Source organism: Bos indicus x Bos taurus, chromosome 7 (genome assembly GCF_003369695.1).
Source record: "Bos indicus x Bos taurus breed Angus x Brahman F1 hybrid chromosome 7, Bos_hybrid_MaternalHap_v2.0, whole genome shotgun sequence".
NCBI classification, from domain to species: domain Eukaryota; kingdom Metazoa; phylum Chordata; class Mammalia; order Artiodactyla; family Bovidae; genus Bos; species Bos indicus x Bos taurus.
Genome location: NC_040082.1, coordinates 12,570,704 through 12,587,429, shown reverse-complemented (window position 1 = coordinate 12,587,429; position 16,726 = coordinate 12,570,704). Strand labels below are relative to the sequence as shown.

The following is a 16,726-nucleotide window of genomic DNA, read 5'->3' as shown; positions in this document are numbered from 1 at the left end:
GGACCTTTGTTGACAAAGTAATATCTCTGCTTTTTAATATCCAGGTTGGTCATAATATGCTATCTAGGTTGGTCATAACTTTCCTTCCAAGGATTAAGTGTCTTTTAATTTCATGGCTGCAATCACCATCTGCAGTGATTTTGGAGCCTAGAAAAATAGTCAGCCACTGTTTCTACTGTTTCCCCATCTATTTGCCATGAGTGATGGGACTGGATGCCATGATCTTAATTTTCTGAATGTTGAGCTTCAAGCCAACTTTTTCTCTCTCCTCTTTCACTTTCATCAAGAGGCTCTTTAGTTCTTCACTTTCTGCCATAAGGGTGGTGCCATCTGCATATCTGAGGTTATTGATGTTTCTCCCAGCAATCTAGATCCCAGGTTGTGCTTCCTTCAGCCCAGCGTTTCTCATGATGTTCTCTGCATATAAGTTAAATAAGCAGGGTGACAACATACAGCCTTGATGTACTCCTTTTCCTATTTGGAACCAGTCTGTGTTCCATGTATTAGCCAAACACTGGAAACTCATTTGTGAGCTGATCAATACAGCCATACAGCAGAATTTTACAAAGCAGTAAGAAGGAAGCACGGATACATACAACAACATGAGTTAATCTTAAAAACACTGTGTGGAACAGACAAAAGAGACAAAAGTCAGACAAAAAAGAGTGGGTAAATAAATAAAAATATAATCACCACTGGGTGATTTTATTAATTTTAATTTAAGTATTAAACTCTAGCTGTTTCTTAGTCTCTAACCTGTGTCCAACTCTTTGTAACCCCATGGACTTAAGCATGATAGGCTTCTCTCTCCTCCAAACTCCTTCTCTGAGTTTGCTCAAATTCACGTCCATCAGTGATGCCTTCCAGCCATCTCATCCTCTGTCACCCACTTCTCCTTCTGCCTTCAATCTTTCGCAGCATCAGCATCTATTCCATTGAGTTAGCTTTTCACATCAGCTAGCCAAAGTATTGGAGCTTCAGCATCAGTCCTTCCAATGAATATCCAGCGTCTATTTCCTTTAGGATTGACTGGTTGGATCTCCTTGCTGTCCAAGGGACTCTCAAGAGTCTTCTCCAGCATCACAGTTTGAAAGGATCAATTCTTTGGTGCTCGGTCTTCTTTATGGTCCAAGTCTCACATCTGTACATGACTATTGGAAAAACCATAGCTTTGACTATACAGACCTTTGTCAGCAAAGTGATGTCTCTGCTTTTTGATATGCTGTCTAGTTTTGTCATAGCTTTCCTTCCAAGGAACAAGCAACTGTTAATTTCACGGCTGCAGTCACCCTCCACAATGATTTTGGAGCTCAAGAAAATAAAATCTATCACCATTCCCACTTTTTCCAATCTATTTTCAGTGAAGTGATGGGAGCAGATACCATAATCTTAGCTTTTTTTTTTTTTTTTAATCTTAGTTTTTTGAATGTTGAGTTTCAAGCTAGCTTTTTCAGTCTCCTCTTTCACCCCCATCAAGAGGCTCTTTAGTTCCTCTTCACTTTCTGCCATTAGAGTGGCATCATATACATATCTAAGGTTGTTGATATTTCTCCTGGAAATCTTGATTCCAGCTTGTGATTAACCCAGCCCGGCATTTCATATGATGTGCTCTGCATATTAGTTAAACAAGCAGTGTGGCAATATACAGCCTTGTCATTTTCCTTTCCCAATTTTGAACCAGTCAGTTGTTCCATGTCAGGATCTGGCTATTGCTTCTTGACCAACATACAGGTTTCTCAGAGGTCAGGTAAGGTGGTCTGGTAGTCCCATCTCTTTAAGAATTTTCCACAGTTTGCTGTGATCCCCACAGTCAAAGATGCAGAAGCAGATGTTTCGAAGGCATTCCCTTGCTTTCTCCATGATCCAGATAATGTTGGAAATTTGATCTCTGGTTCCTCTGCCTTTTCTAAACCCATCTTGCACATCTGGAGTTCTCAGTTCACATACTTTTGAAGCCTCACTTAAAGGATTTTCAGCATAACCTTCCTAGCATGTGAAATGAGCACAATTGTATAGTAGTTTGAGTATTCTTTGGCATTGTCCTTCTTTGGGATTGGAATGAAAACTGACCTTTTCCAGTCCTTTGGCTAATGCTGAGTTTTCCAAATTTGTTGACATATTGAGTGCAAGCATCATCTTTTAGGATTTGAAATATCTCAGCTGGAATTCCATCAGCTCCACTAGCTTTGTTCATAGTAATACTTCCTAAGGTCCACTTGACTTCACATTCCAGGATGTCTTGCTGTAGGTGAGTGACTATACCATCCTAGTTTTCTGGGTCATTAAGACCTTTTTTGTATAGTTCTGTGTATTCTTGCCACCTCTTCTTAATCTGCTTCTGTTAGATCCTTATCATTTCTGTCCTTTATCATGCCCATCATTGTATGAAATATTCCCTTGATATCTCCAGTTTTCTTGAAGTTATCTCTAGTCTTTCCCATTCTATTGTTTTCCTCTATTTATTTGTATTGTCCATTTAAGAAGGCCTTTTTAGCTCTCCTTGCTATTCTCTGGAATTCTGCACTCAGTTGGGTATGCATGCATGTGTGCTAAGTTCTTTTAGTTGTATCTGATTCTGCAACTCTATGGGCTGTAGTCCATCAGGCTCCTCTGTGCATGGGGTCCTTCAGACAAGAATACTGGAGTGGGTTGCCATTTCCTCCTCCAGGGGATCTTCCCAACTCAGGGATCAAACTCAGCATCTCTTAGGTCTCCTGAATTGGCAGGCAGGTTCTTTACCACTAGCACCACTTGGGAAGCCCTCAGTTGGATATATCTTTTCCTTTCTCCCTTGCCTTTCACTTCTCTTCTTTCTTTAGCTATTTGTAAAGCCACCTCAGATAACCACTTTGCCTTCTTGCATTTCTTTTTCTTTGTGATGGTTTTGATCCTTCCTCCTGTACAGTGTTACACACCTCTGCTCATAATTCTTCAGGCACTCTATCTAATCCCTTGAATCTGTTTGTAACCTCCACTGTATAATCATAAGGGGGTTGATTAGGTCATACCTGAATGGCTTCATGGCTTTCCCTACTTTTTTCAATTTAAGTCTGAATTTTGTAATATGGAGCTTATGATGAGAGCCACAGTCAGCTCCTGGTCATCATTTTGCTGACTGTATAGAACTTATCCATCTTAGACTGCAAAGAACATAATCAATCTGATTTGGTATTGGCCATCAGGTGATGTCCATGTACGGCATCGTCTCATGGGTTGTTGGAAAAGGGGTTTGCTCTGATTAGCGTGTTCACTTGACTAAACTCTTAGCCTTTGCCCTGTTCTATTTGTATTCCTAGGCCAAACTTTCCTATTATTCCAGGTATCTCTTGACTTCCTACTTCTGCATTCCAATCCTCTATGATGAAAAGGACTTCTCTTTTTTGGTGTTGGTTCTAGGTGTTATAGGTCTTCCTAGAACTAGTCAGCTTCAGCTTCTTCAGTGTCAGTGGCTGAAGCGTAGACTTGGATTACTATGATGTTGAATAATTTGCCCTGGAAATGAACCAAGATCATTCTGTTGTTTTTGAGGTTGCACCCAAGTACTGCATTTCAGACTCTCTTGTTGACTATGAAGGCTACTCCATTTCTTTTAAGGGATTATTGCCTATAGTAGTAGATACAATGGTCATCTGAATTAAATTCTCCTATTCCTGTCCATTTTAGTTCACTGATTTCTCAAATGTCAATGTTCAATCTTGCCATCTCTTGCTTGACCACTTCCAATTTACCTTAATTCATGGACCTAACATTCCAGGTTCCTATGCAATATTGTTCTTTACAGCATAGGACTTTACTTTCACCACCAGACACATTACAACTGAGCATTGTTTCTGCTTTGGCTCAGCCACTTCATTTTTTCTGGAGCTATTAGTAATTGCCCCCTGCTCTTTCTCAGTAGCATGTGAAAGTGAAAGTGAAGTCGTTCAGTTCAGTTCAGTCGCTCAGTCGTGTCCGACTCTTTGCTGAGCCCATGAATCGCATCATGCCAGGCCTCCCTGTCCATCACCAACTCCTGGAGTTCACTCAAACTCACGACCATTGAGTCGGTGATGTCATCCAGCCATCTCATCCTCTGTCGTCCCCTTCTCCTCCTGCCCCCGATCCCTCCCAACATCAGAGTCTTTTCCAATGAGTCAGCTCTTTGCATGAGGTGGCCAAAGTACTGGAGTTTCAGCTTTAGCATCATTCCTTCCAAAGAAATCCCAGGGCTGATCTCCTTCAGAATGCACTGGTTGGATCTCCTTGCAGTCCAAGGGACTCTCAAGAGTCTTCTCCAACACCACAGTCCAAAAGCATCATTCTTCAGCGCTCAGCCTTCTTCACAGTCCAACTCTCACATCCATACATGACCACAGGAAAAACCATAGCCTTGACTAGATGAACCTTTGTTGGCAAAGTAATGTCTCTGCTTTTGAATATGCTATCTAGTTGGGTCCAACTCTTTGTGACCCTCCTGGGACTGTAGCCCACCAGGCTCCTCTGTCCATGGGATTTTCCAGGCAAGAATACTAGAGTAGGTTGCCATTTCCTTCTCCAGGGGATCTTCCTGACCCAGGGATTGAACTCAGGTCTCCTGCATTGCAGGCAGACCCGTACCATCTGAGCTACCAGGGAAGCCCCCTCAGTAGCATACTGGACCATCTTCCAACCTCTGGGGCTCATCTTCCAGTGTCATATTTTTCTGCCTTTTCTTGCTGTTCATGGGGTGGTTGTGGCAAGAATACTGGACTGCTTTGCTGTTCCCTTCTCCAGTGGACTACATTTTGTCAGAACTCTTCACTTTGACCTGTCTGTCTTGGGTGGCCCTGCAAGGCATGGCTACATTGCTTCAGTGAGTTATGTAAGCCCCTTCCCCATGACTAGGCTGTGATCCATGAAGGAGAGCAAGGTCACAGAGTAAAGGTTAAATCCCCAAAACAATGAACACTTAAAAACTGAAATTAAAATAAAACATAATTGCAGAAAAATATGAGTTACTAAGGGGTAAATTTAACTATATAATATTTATCCACTGAAAAATCACAGTACCTTTTGCTGTCTCGTATACAGGGTTATCGTTACCATCTTTCTAAATTCCATATATATGCGTTAGTATACTGTATTGGTGTTTTTCCTTCTGGCTTACTTCACTCTGTATAATAGAGACAGCAAAAGAGACACTGATGTATAGAACAGTCTTATGGACTCTGTGGGAGAGGGAGAGGGTGGGAAGATTTGGGAGAATGGCATTGAAACATGTGAAATGTCATGTATGAAACGAGATGCCAGTCCAGGTTCAATGCACGGTGCTGGATGCTTGGGGCTGGTGCACTGGGACAACCCAGAGGGATGGTATGGGGAGGGAGGAGGGAGGAGGGTTCAGGATGGGGAACACATGTATACCTGTGGTGGATTCATTTTGATATTTGGCAAAACTAATACAATTATGTAAGGTTTAAAAATAAAATAAAATTAATTAAAAAAATAAAATAAAAATTGTATTATGGTAAAGAAAAAAAAAAAATCACAGTACCTGATGAAATTAAAACCTAACAAAGGAGATACATCAAGTGTAAATAAGTTAGAAGTCTCAATTATTGTTAAATGGTCAGTATTCTCCAAATAGTTTATAGATTCAATATAATCTCAATGAAGACCCGAGCAGGCTTCCTGGTAGAAATTAAAGTTAATCCTAAAATATACATAAAAAAAAAAGCAAAGGAATTTAGAATGTCAAAACGATTTTGAAAAAGAACAAAATTTAAAGTTCCTACTACTTGATTTCATGATTTACTATAAAGTCACCAAGGTAGTGTGGTGTTAGCCTAGAAATATGAACTAATAGACCAGTACAGGGAACCCAGAAACAGACCCACACGTAGAGGGCAGTCTTTTTAACAAGTGGTACTAGAAAAATGGGATACACATATTCCAAAAACAAAGAACAAGAAAACTTACCCCCCACACAATTTTGATCCATACTCATACTATAATACATATAAAAATCAACTTGAAATGAATCATAGACTTAAAAGTATAATCCTCCTAGAAGAAAACATAGAAAAATCTCTGTGACCTCGAGTTAGGCAAAGATTTCTATACACAATTAAGTGAATCATGAAAGAAAAAAAGTGGATAAACTGGAATTTATGAGAATTTTTTTAAAGTCTGCATTTCAAAAGAGATCATTAAGAAAATGAAAACACAAGTCATACACCTGGAGAAAACCTTTGAAACTTATCTAATAGATGACTTGTATCAAGTTTCATAAAATTGGAACAAAAACATGAACAGATACTTTACGAAAGAGATAAGGATGGCAAATAAAGACACTAAAAGCTGTTACCACTTATCATTAGGGAAATGCAAATTATCACTGCACACTTATCAGAATGGCTAAAAACAAACAAAAAAAAACCAAACCTATACTACAAAATACTAACATGAATAGAGTAATAACTCACATCTGGTGGGAATATACAATGGTATATCCACTTTGAAAAATGATTTGGCAGTTTTTTGTAAAGTTAAACATATGTTTTACCATACCACCGAGCAATCCCACTCCAAGGTATTTACCAAAGAAAGATAAGAATATGTCTACCAGAAACACTTGTATGAAATGTTTATAGCACCTTAATTCATAACCCAAAGATTGAAAACCCAGTTGGTGAATGGATACAAACTGTAGTACATCCAATACAAGAAATGTTACACAGTAATAAAAAGGGGATTTTTGTATTTCACTTTAAAAATACTGCAAACGCAACCTATTTCTCTTGCATTATAGTGTCTTTACAAGTTGTTCTTTACTTGTCAGTAGGAAAAGATAGTGGCATGCCACGTAAAAACATTTCCTTTCAGAAATATACATTAAAATGTCTTATATTTTCCTATTACATACCACATCTCTAAACATTTCTTCACAAAGTATCATTAGATTTCCTAAGGAGCCATGAGTTCCAGAAACCAAATTTTCATTTATTTGTAAGCATATGCATGCTTATTTGTAACAGTGGAATTAATCTGTTATTCACATCAATAAATATTAAAATCCCTATAAATATTACTTGGGCCCTTCTCTACCAACTTTAATTCATAGAAAATGAGACTTAGTTGTTTCTATATTTCTCAAATGTCTCAGATGCTTTTATTAGGTTTAAAAACTGAAAGATAGTAAACAGACTAGTAATAGAGATGCTGGTAACACACACACAAGTTTCTGTTGATACTAACCTATCGGGTAACAGTGGCAAGAAAGAAAAGTTTGATAAAGCTGGCATTTATGGAGCACAGCATTTCTGGGAGACATCAAAATAATAAAGAAAAAACAGAACTGATATGTGACGCACTCTTTCAGGTGCTGTGGATACAGCAGTGAACAAAATAAAGTAAAACTACATTTTAGTGAAGGGACAGCCAACAACAAACAAGCAAAAAAAAAGTCAAATAATTGTTCGGCACTAGAAGAGAAAGCAAGATAAGGAATGTAAAAATAAGGGCAGGGTACTTATATAGAGACCTGAGATGATACTTAAGTTGAGACTTCAATTAGGCGAGGGAACATGTTTCTTGCAAATCAGGGATGAAAACGCTCTAATCCAAAGACCCAAGACTATTCTTGGGTGTATTCTAAAAACAATGGGAGTAACATGAGTGAGGCAAAACAAACAGAAGTAGCTACAGGGAAAGTGTCATAGAATAGAGAGCTGTGAATGCAGAGTATATTCATCAAAAATTATGGAACATTTGGAAGCTTTTTTTTTTAAACGTCATTGGTGAAGTGTTGAATCAAGTTTTACTATTTTAAAATTAGGTATCTATTAGAAATCTTTGGAATTCGCCTGCCAATGCAGGAGACAAACAGGTTCTATCCTGGAGTTGGGAACATCCCCTGGAAGAGGAAATGGCAACCCACTCTAGTATTCTTGCCTGCAAAACTCCAGACAGGGGCGCCTGGTAGGTTACAGTCCATAAGGTTGCAAAAAGTTGGACATGACTAACCACACACACACATTAGATATCTAAGTGGAGACGACTTTATGGGGAGTGGTTAAGTTGAAGATACTTAGCACAGAAATGGAAAGAGAAGGAAAAACAGTAAAGTTGTTGAGATAGGGAACTGAAGTTCAAAAATCACAGGCTAGAATACCATAGGAATTCCAGAAAGTAAAACCAACTGGGCAGAGGCAAGACCTGAACAAAAAAACCCAAAAAACAAAAAACAAAAACAAACACCACACCTAGACTTAGCACAGTCAATACCACCAGAGGCAAAGCTAAGATTTTAAAATGAAAAAGAGGACAACACAAGCAACAAGTGCCAGTTCGACTCCACAGTTCATTCTACAAACTGGAAATCTAACAGCAGCCTACAGTATGAAACTACAAGGCAATGCACATTTCTGCATGTGAAGTGTTAATATGTATGTCATCAATGCAGGCAATGATCATTTAATAGGATCATTATAAGCTAGGGAATTCCTTGAGACTGTTTATACTTCAATATTTAGATCAAAACTCAAATGTAGAGAACATGAAACTAAAATTAAACATTTCATTCATTTGGGAGTTTGACTTACCAATTCCATTTCAAGTAAAGGTTGGGTAAATTTTTTTTTAACTGAAGGACAGGGTGGCTAATGGCCTTTTACAATAGAAAATCTGGCACATGAAGCCCCCCTGGAGACCTTGTATAGGGACTTGAAAACAATCTGAAACTATTTTTTAAATTCTACTTTACCAAGTAATCTCATCTTTCATTATTTAACGTAAGTACTATTTCTTAAATCTAGGTCTTTCTTTATAAGGAATCCAAAGATTATCTGTAATAAAATCAACCTATTAGGTAGGTGCTAAAATAAGTAAAAAATTAGCATAAAGCATTCTGCAAAATCACTATCAACGTAGTCTTTTCCAGGATAAAACAGAATTTTAATTGAACTTTATTTTAAATGTCTAAAAGTAAACGCCTTAAGAATTTTAACACAGAAGTTTTACCATTTTCTCAAGATATTTTGTTGGTGCACTATTACCTAGTTGCTTCCTTTTAAATGTGTTCCATCCATCAGCCTTGCATAAAGTGCCACAATAATATGTAACAGTTTGCATTTTTAAATCGAGCCTTGAATATAAATAATGTTTAATAGAAGTATCTATGTTAACATGCTTAAATATATCAGTGTAGAAACTTTTAACAGTACAGTCACATTTACCAATTCATACTGTTTCAGATGAAGCTGGGAAAGTCTAGGGAAAAAAATCGTATATAAGATTAGTTGTTTGACCCAGAGGGATGGTACGGGGAGGGAGGTGGGTTCAGGATGGGGAACATGTGTACACCAGTGGCGGATTCATGTTTATGTATGGCAAAACCAATACAATATTGTAAAGTAATTAACCTCCAATTAAAATAAATAAATTTAAAAAACTTGTTTTTTCAAATCCCACCTTAAAAACACTCAAAGTTATTGATAGTCCAGTGATCATTTTCTAGTCAGCAGTAGTATGTGGTGCAGATAGTATTATGCCATCTACCTTTTGTGTATATTCTGGATAAAGCTCAAGGAAATGAAATCTGGGTAAACCAACATATAATCTACACAAACCTTCCATTAGTTAACCTCAAAGACAGAGCTCAAGAGAAATTACATGTGTAGTCTACATTTTATGCAACTTCAAAGGTTCTCATTTTATTAACCCACTCACTCTGAAATTAACAAACGAATCATTCACACTCGTTTTTCACAGCTTTCCAGTCTGAAAATTATTTTCTAAGATACCCTAAACAAAGAATATTTCCTTTATACGCAGACCATTGCTTTTAATAAGAATCATTTATTGTATATTTTTAAGGTGGAGGATTAATTAGTACAGTACTATGCATAACCTCATTCTTAAAAAATTAAACACAAATGAATAAAAATGGCAAATCAGAATGAGCATGTAAAAAGACAAAAATTAGGCATATTTTTATAGAGAATGTTTCCTGTCATACGTATGTACTGATGTTTTTCTCCATTTTGTCTTTTAAAATGTATGGCTTGTTCCTTTTCTACGTAATTGTTGATTCTTACAAATAATGAACATATTTGCCATCAACTAATAAATGTTACATACAGTTGTAGATTTTTCATTCAACTCAGCTGATTAGTTGCCTGAAATACTCAACATAGCACTGTTAAGAAAGCTAAGAGTCCATTTCATTTGTCTCAAAAATGTAGTATTGAGTTATGAAATTTTCACAATAGGATATAATGCGAATGTCCCAGCTACAGAGTGATGAATGGAAAATGTCAACCCTGATCTGTTAGCTGTATTAATATGACTTTAATAAGCATTACAAATTTTTTATTAAATGTTATATTGTGGAATAAAGTAATCATTTATACTAATAGTGGAAAAAATAACTTACAAAAACGTATACCAGCATTAAATTGTTTTATCACTTTTATAAAAATTGAGTTATTCCACAAGTTACCTGACATACCAGGAAATGACATTCAAGATAACTATCTAAACAGGAATCACTGCTGTTAAAAAAGGGTTGGGGGGATATAGAAGCTCTGTTTAGTACACATAGTGTAAATTTTAGACCTAACTGGATAAAAGGAAAATATTAAAAATATATCTATCGACAAATATCTGTACATCATTCCCACAGCTAATCTACAGACACATTTAAGAATATTATAGGAATATATCAATATACTTATATTTGTCAAAGTTAAGGTTCAAATGTGTTATATCACAGCACACATCCAAGAGTGTATGCCACAAGATTTAAAAATTCCCACTGAATATAACAAAATAAAAAAAAATCTGTAAATAAATATAAGGCATTCTAAAATAATATCTGCAGAAAATCAAGAGTCCAGCGAAGATTTCTATTATCTAAATTTTACTTCATATATTCATATATTCTTCAAAATAGATTTAATTGTAGTGCCACAAATTAACAATGTTCAACTGCTTACCAAAATACTCTTTTCTGGAAACTAAATGTTAGTATTAAAAAAAAAGAAGTTAGGTGCTTGAGGGAATAAGAATGCAGCAGAAAATTACAGGAGCCCACATATCCTTTTTCTTAAATTTAATTTGTCATATATAAGGTTTTTATATACAATCAGTGTGCATTGTAACAGTTTTTATTAAAAGTCAATCAAGTTTATCTAAAATGTTACCTGGCTGCATAGCACATTTGACATTATTGCCCACATGAAAGGAAAACAAATGGATTTACAATAACTTTTGGCCTTTTGGATTCTGGAAGTGTTCAGAGACCTACCCTTTTAAACCAAATGCATCTGAAAAAAATGTTTCCAGAGCATGCAGTTTAGATTTTACAGATCATCTCACCATTCTGATACACAATATTGACTAAAAAAGGGAAAAGGAAAGAAATAACATGTATCTAATAAAATAGTCAATATAAAAAGGACTATAATGGAATTAAGTGGCCCCTTTCCCCATTTTTTTACATTCTAAACAATGATTCCATCGAGATAAATCATTAAAAAGTGTTATTACACTGATATATATATATATATATATATTTAAACAATAAGAAGGCCTGAGTTGGTAGGGAAAGGAACAGTCAAAAAAAGCCTGAGAAGGGGAAGGAAGTAAGGAAAGCTCATTTAATTCATTTACAATAATTTACAGCCATTGTTTGTGTGTGTGTAAAAAGGCATAATAATAGATCACAAACAGGAAATTCCTGGCTATTTTACAGATATAAGTACAGAATTTAAATATTCAAGCTTGTGATGAAAAGCGGCAAGGTGGTCGCAGTGTACAATGTAAACAAGTAGCTTTGGAAAGTGAATAAAGTCCTTGAGCGTGTTTTCTTTATTAAGAAAAGAACTCTCTTTCATTCCTTCCTGAAACATGATCACAGGTAAGAGTAAAGTTCATATACAAACATAATTTAAATGGACGTCAGTCTAAAATCACTGACTTAAAAACAGTTTTATCCAGCCTACATGGAAGGGCAGTGTTGAGGTCCCTGTAATAGTAAACATTTTCCATTTCTTTAAAAAAGAAAAAAAATAGTACTACAATATTTGTAGTACAGTGCAGCATAATCCTTAAATATAAAAATATTTTCTCTTCTGTTGGGATAATAGACCTTGCATCCTGGAAAGAAGTAACAATACTGCTACTGACAGAAGATCTGTTTATATCTTTCAAGTCATGTAAGGCAATTACTGTGTTGGTTTATGATATATGGCTAAAAGAAAAGTCCAGAAAGACAGTATCAGTTTTCGTTATGTTTTCCGACTACTCCAGGTATGCTCAGGTGTACTTTTGTGTTCAATTGAGTGTTCAAATGGAGATCTGGAGCCATAAGGAGACCTCTGGTCTAGTGGAGATCTGGGACCACTACTGGAAGCTCTATGGTCCATCTGCCAATCTGAGTGATACCTATAATCCCTGGAAGATTTATGGTGTGTATATTCAGAACTTGATCGATGGTCTGAATGTAACCGATGATCTGAATGAGAACGATGATCAGAATGAGTTCTGTCTTTTAAACTTCCTTCCAGATTTGATCTGTGGTCTCTACTCCTGTGATCATCCAGTTTTCTGTGTTTCTCTCTATCACTGTAATATCTAATAAAAGAGAAATCAGGAATTTTAAATTAGCAATGCTAATTAATGTTTCCAAATAAATCTTATTAAAAATAAAACAAAAATAATGCATATTTCTAATTCTATACAAATTCAGTGTTTCATCATAAAATTTCGTGAGTTCATTAAAAATCACTGAAAAATTATCTCTGCATGTCTTTGGAAAAACTATTCCATTCATAAAACTAAAGTGAAACCATACAAAGCACTTCAGATGGCATCTAACTTCACATGGCCATTTAAGATTGGTTGCTACTTTTTCTTCTGTGCATCATTTGTATTTAATGCATCTTTATTGGAACTAATTAATTAGAATTAAGACAACTATATCCATCTAAAATACCCTTGAAATCAAAGCCTTTTGAGTCTGCAGCAGGAAAAATAAATAAAAACCTCTAAAACAGTCTATGAAATATATCTATAAAAGAGAACTTTTATTGGTTGGTGATGCCTATTGAAAGCTTCCTTAATCTGATTATTTATATAGGAAGACCTGATATACAAATCATTGTGAAATTTACTCCACACATAAGCATGTGGCAGTCTGCTAAAAATTTATGGGAGTTTAATGAAAAGTAATTTCTAAGATGTTAGCCTTTTCAAATAAAATACATCAAATATAATGTTTTTTTGTTCACAAAAGGTCCTTATTATAAGCAATATAAACTGTTATGCAAGTCTGTGAAATTATAAACATATACCACTACAAATATGGCTTTTCTTTCTCACTGTGTGCTTTTCTAAGTTTATAATGTGGCTGTGCGTCTCAGAAGAAATTTTAGTGAGCACAACTAAAATACAAACAAACCTATTAAATTCTTAATTTCTGATCTTTTACTCTTTTCGGTATTTTTATTTGGTTTATTAAATGAAAATATCCCCTTATCAACAGGAGTAAAATGTATTCTGTTATTATATTCCAGTTGTTTACTACTTAGACTTTAAAAAAACAGTATGTGGAGAAAACTTCGTGATTTCAGGACTATCTTCAGATTGCTTTGATTAAATTTAACCTCAATGAGTTGTTTTCACATAAATTAATTATTCAAACAAAAATTAGGTTTTTTTAATGCAATGGAATGTAGAATTCACCATCGCACTTCAGCCACAGTTCATCAATCTTTTATTTTACCTCACTATATTTTGAAAGGTATTTTAGCCCATATTCGCCAAACCAACAATGAATCCCATGACTAATTATAGAACTCCCTACACTAAATATTTTCTTATTGTATACTCTGACCTTAAATTTATAATTAAAAACCCATTTTTATAGAGAGATTTATTTTTTCTTATTGAACCTTTATTTTACATGAGACGTGTTCTGATTACCTGAAAACTGAATTGGTCAATAAAGTCAAACACAACAAATAAAGACATCAATATGCAAAATTTTAAAATTGTCAAGTTTACCTGCTGTCTTGCTTGTAGTGATCCCAATCACGATGATCTTTACCATTACTAAAAGAAGAATAAGGTCTCTTCCTAGAGTCACTTTTCTTGTACGAATCTCCCTGATGTCGGTCTTTATGATGATCATGATATTGAGATAAGTGTCTATCAGACGAATAACTGTCCCTGCTGCTGTCATCATGATTTGTATTCTCTTTTAATCTTTCTACATCTGTTAAGATAAAAGTGTCCAACCTCTGTTAATGACTTAAAAAAATACATGGTAAACAAAATAATTTAATTGCTAGATTATAAGAACTCCTGTTTCAGCTCCAACCAACGAAAGTGAGAAAGTCAAAGTGTTAGTCACTCACTCCTGTCCGACCCCATGGACTGCAGCCAACCAGGCTCCTCTGTCCATTGGATTCTCCAGGCCAGAATACTGGAGTGAGTAGCCATTCCCTTCTCCAGGGGGATCGTGCCAACACAGGGACTGAACCTGAGTCTCCTGTAATGCAGGCGGATTCTTGACTGTCCAGTTCCCAAATACAAGCAGTTAAAGCATTTAGAAAATAGTTTATAAAAAGTCATACTAAGGCTTATGAATAGGTTTACTTTAATCTGAAATGTGAAGAATCACAACAAAAAATTTAAGGTCCATTTCCTTCTCAGACTATACTTTTATGACTCTTGCACAGAGCAATTAATCACTCAATTAATCTAACTAACTAATCTGTTAATACTCCAAATAATTTTTTTGAAATATGTTCAACAATTCTATATTTTTTAGAAACTGGTAATAGTGATTTATGAAAAGTTAATAAGCTAAAAAGGATTATTAAGATACTAAATTTAACATGGGCATATATCATCAAAAACACCTCACCCTCCCAGCAAAAAAAAAAAGACCAGTTTTTAAACTGACTTTCCAAAACAATTAACAAGACTGACTTACCTGGATTTCTAATCACTTGCGTATTCAAGCTGCTGTTCTGGTCATTATTCTGCTAAAATAAATACACATATGTAAGAATCTTTTAAGTGGCGTCAAACAACATTGTAAAACATGAAAAAGAAAATCCTGATGCTAAAAGAAGGTCTCCTCTATTAGAATCTATAAATGTAACATTAACAGATATTTTTTAAAAGCAGAAACTATGGGTCCTATGACTTTTTTTAAAAAAAAAAAACAAAATAACTTTAGACTTAGAGAAAAGCTGCAGAAATAGTACTGAGAGTTCCCATATGCTTTTTACCAGTTTCTCCTAATTTTAATGTTTCTTATATAACCACAGTATAATAATCAAACCTAAAAAATTTATACTTTAGTACAATACTCTTAACTGAACTACAGACTTTATTAAGATTTCACATTTTTCCACTAAGGTTCTTTTTCTCCAGAACCCAATCTGGGACTCAGGTCCTCTTTGTTTCCTCCAATCTGGGACAGTTTTCTTGTCTTCTAAGACCTTGACACTTGATGAGTACTAGACAGTTACAGAGTATTTCTCAACTGGGGTTTATGGGATATTTTCTCATGATTTGACTCATGAGATTCCTTTTTGCCAAGAATTCCACAAAGTGATGTACCTTTTTCAGTACACAATACAGGGGGTTCATGGTGTCACTATGTCTTATGACTGGTGACATTAATCTTAACTGCTTGTTTAAGGCAGCTAAGGCAGGTTTCTCCTCTACAAAGCTATGACTTTTCTCTTTGTAATCAGTAAAGATCTTGGAGGAGATACTTTCAGACTATGCTAGTGTCTTGTTTTCTTGCCCACTAATTTTTAGCTTTCCTTGGAAGCTCTCACCTGCAGCAATTTTTACTGTGGTATTAATACTTTAGTAGAGATTTTCTATTTCCCTTATTCCTTCTACATTTATTAGCTGAATTCTTGTATAAGGAAGAATATCTGTTTTAATTACATAAAGAAAAATGATGCATTTACTTACCTGGGATTCCTGCCGTTTTTTAATAGCATGCTTATATAATTTATGTAATTTTCTTGCATCGAACTCAGTAAACTTAGATACAAAAATCCACAGGTTTCTAGAAGAATAAAAGGCAAATTAGTCTGATTGAAAATACTTAGTTTTTAATGAAATCCCTTTAGTATACACAGAAACACACACATCTTAGCCCTCTCTGGAAAAAAGTCTCAGGATATTATTTCTAGCATTAAAAAAAAAGAAACCAACAAAAAAACCTTCGTAAGTGGATAAGATTCCCAATAAAACTAGACAGTGTTAACTTTTACTTCTCTTCCAAATTCCTTCATTTTATAGTTTCCGGATTTGAAGATTTGAAACTAAAGAGAAGTAAACTTACAAATTAGGAAGGGATTCATATTATGTTTCAGATTAGATATAAAAGGAATAAACTATGTTAGTAGTTCAAGTAAAATATCATCAGAAAACATGGATTAAGCTTGTGAAAGAGAAGTCCTGAATAATGCATTAAAAGGCTTCTGTCATTTTATAATTGTGATGTAATGGTCATAAGAGTAACATGATCAGACACTGTAAGCCCAGGACAGTATACCATGTTTACGCCTCTCTTCCCATCCCAATGCTGGGATTAGGATTAGTAATTGACCATGGTATTCCTTCACAAATTCAGATGCAGTCTTTGGATTCGTCTCAACAGAGCTTCTTCAGAGCCACTACAAATCAGTGACATGTGAATTGAAGTCTGTCTGCCATCACTATAAAAGTAATA

At 35.3% G+C, this 16,726-nt stretch overlaps 1 protein-coding gene across 4 annotated transcripts in view; it reads right to left on the bottom strand.

The window, feature by feature from the left end:
• Positions 1-11,056: 11,056 nt before the first annotated feature.
• Positions 11,057-16,726, bottom strand: part of CHD1 (chromodomain helicase DNA binding protein 1) — a 74,678-nt gene continuing 69,008 nt past the window's right edge. For 3 of the 4 annotated variants that reach the window (XM_027545532.1, XM_027545536.1, XM_027545533.1), the window contains 4 exons: positions 15,961-16,057; positions 14,960-15,011; positions 14,026-14,236; positions 11,057-12,594 (listed from right to left, as the gene is read on the bottom strand). In XM_027545532.1, the coding sequence (XP_027401333.1) occupies positions 12,249-12,594; positions 14,026-14,236; positions 14,960-15,011; positions 15,961-16,057 (706 nt within the window). In that variant the 3' untranslated portion in view covers positions 11,057-12,248. The remainder of the gene's footprint in view (positions 12,595-14,025; positions 14,237-14,959; positions 15,012-15,960; positions 16,058-16,726) is intronic. The other variant, XM_027545535.1, reaches the window with a different exon arrangement.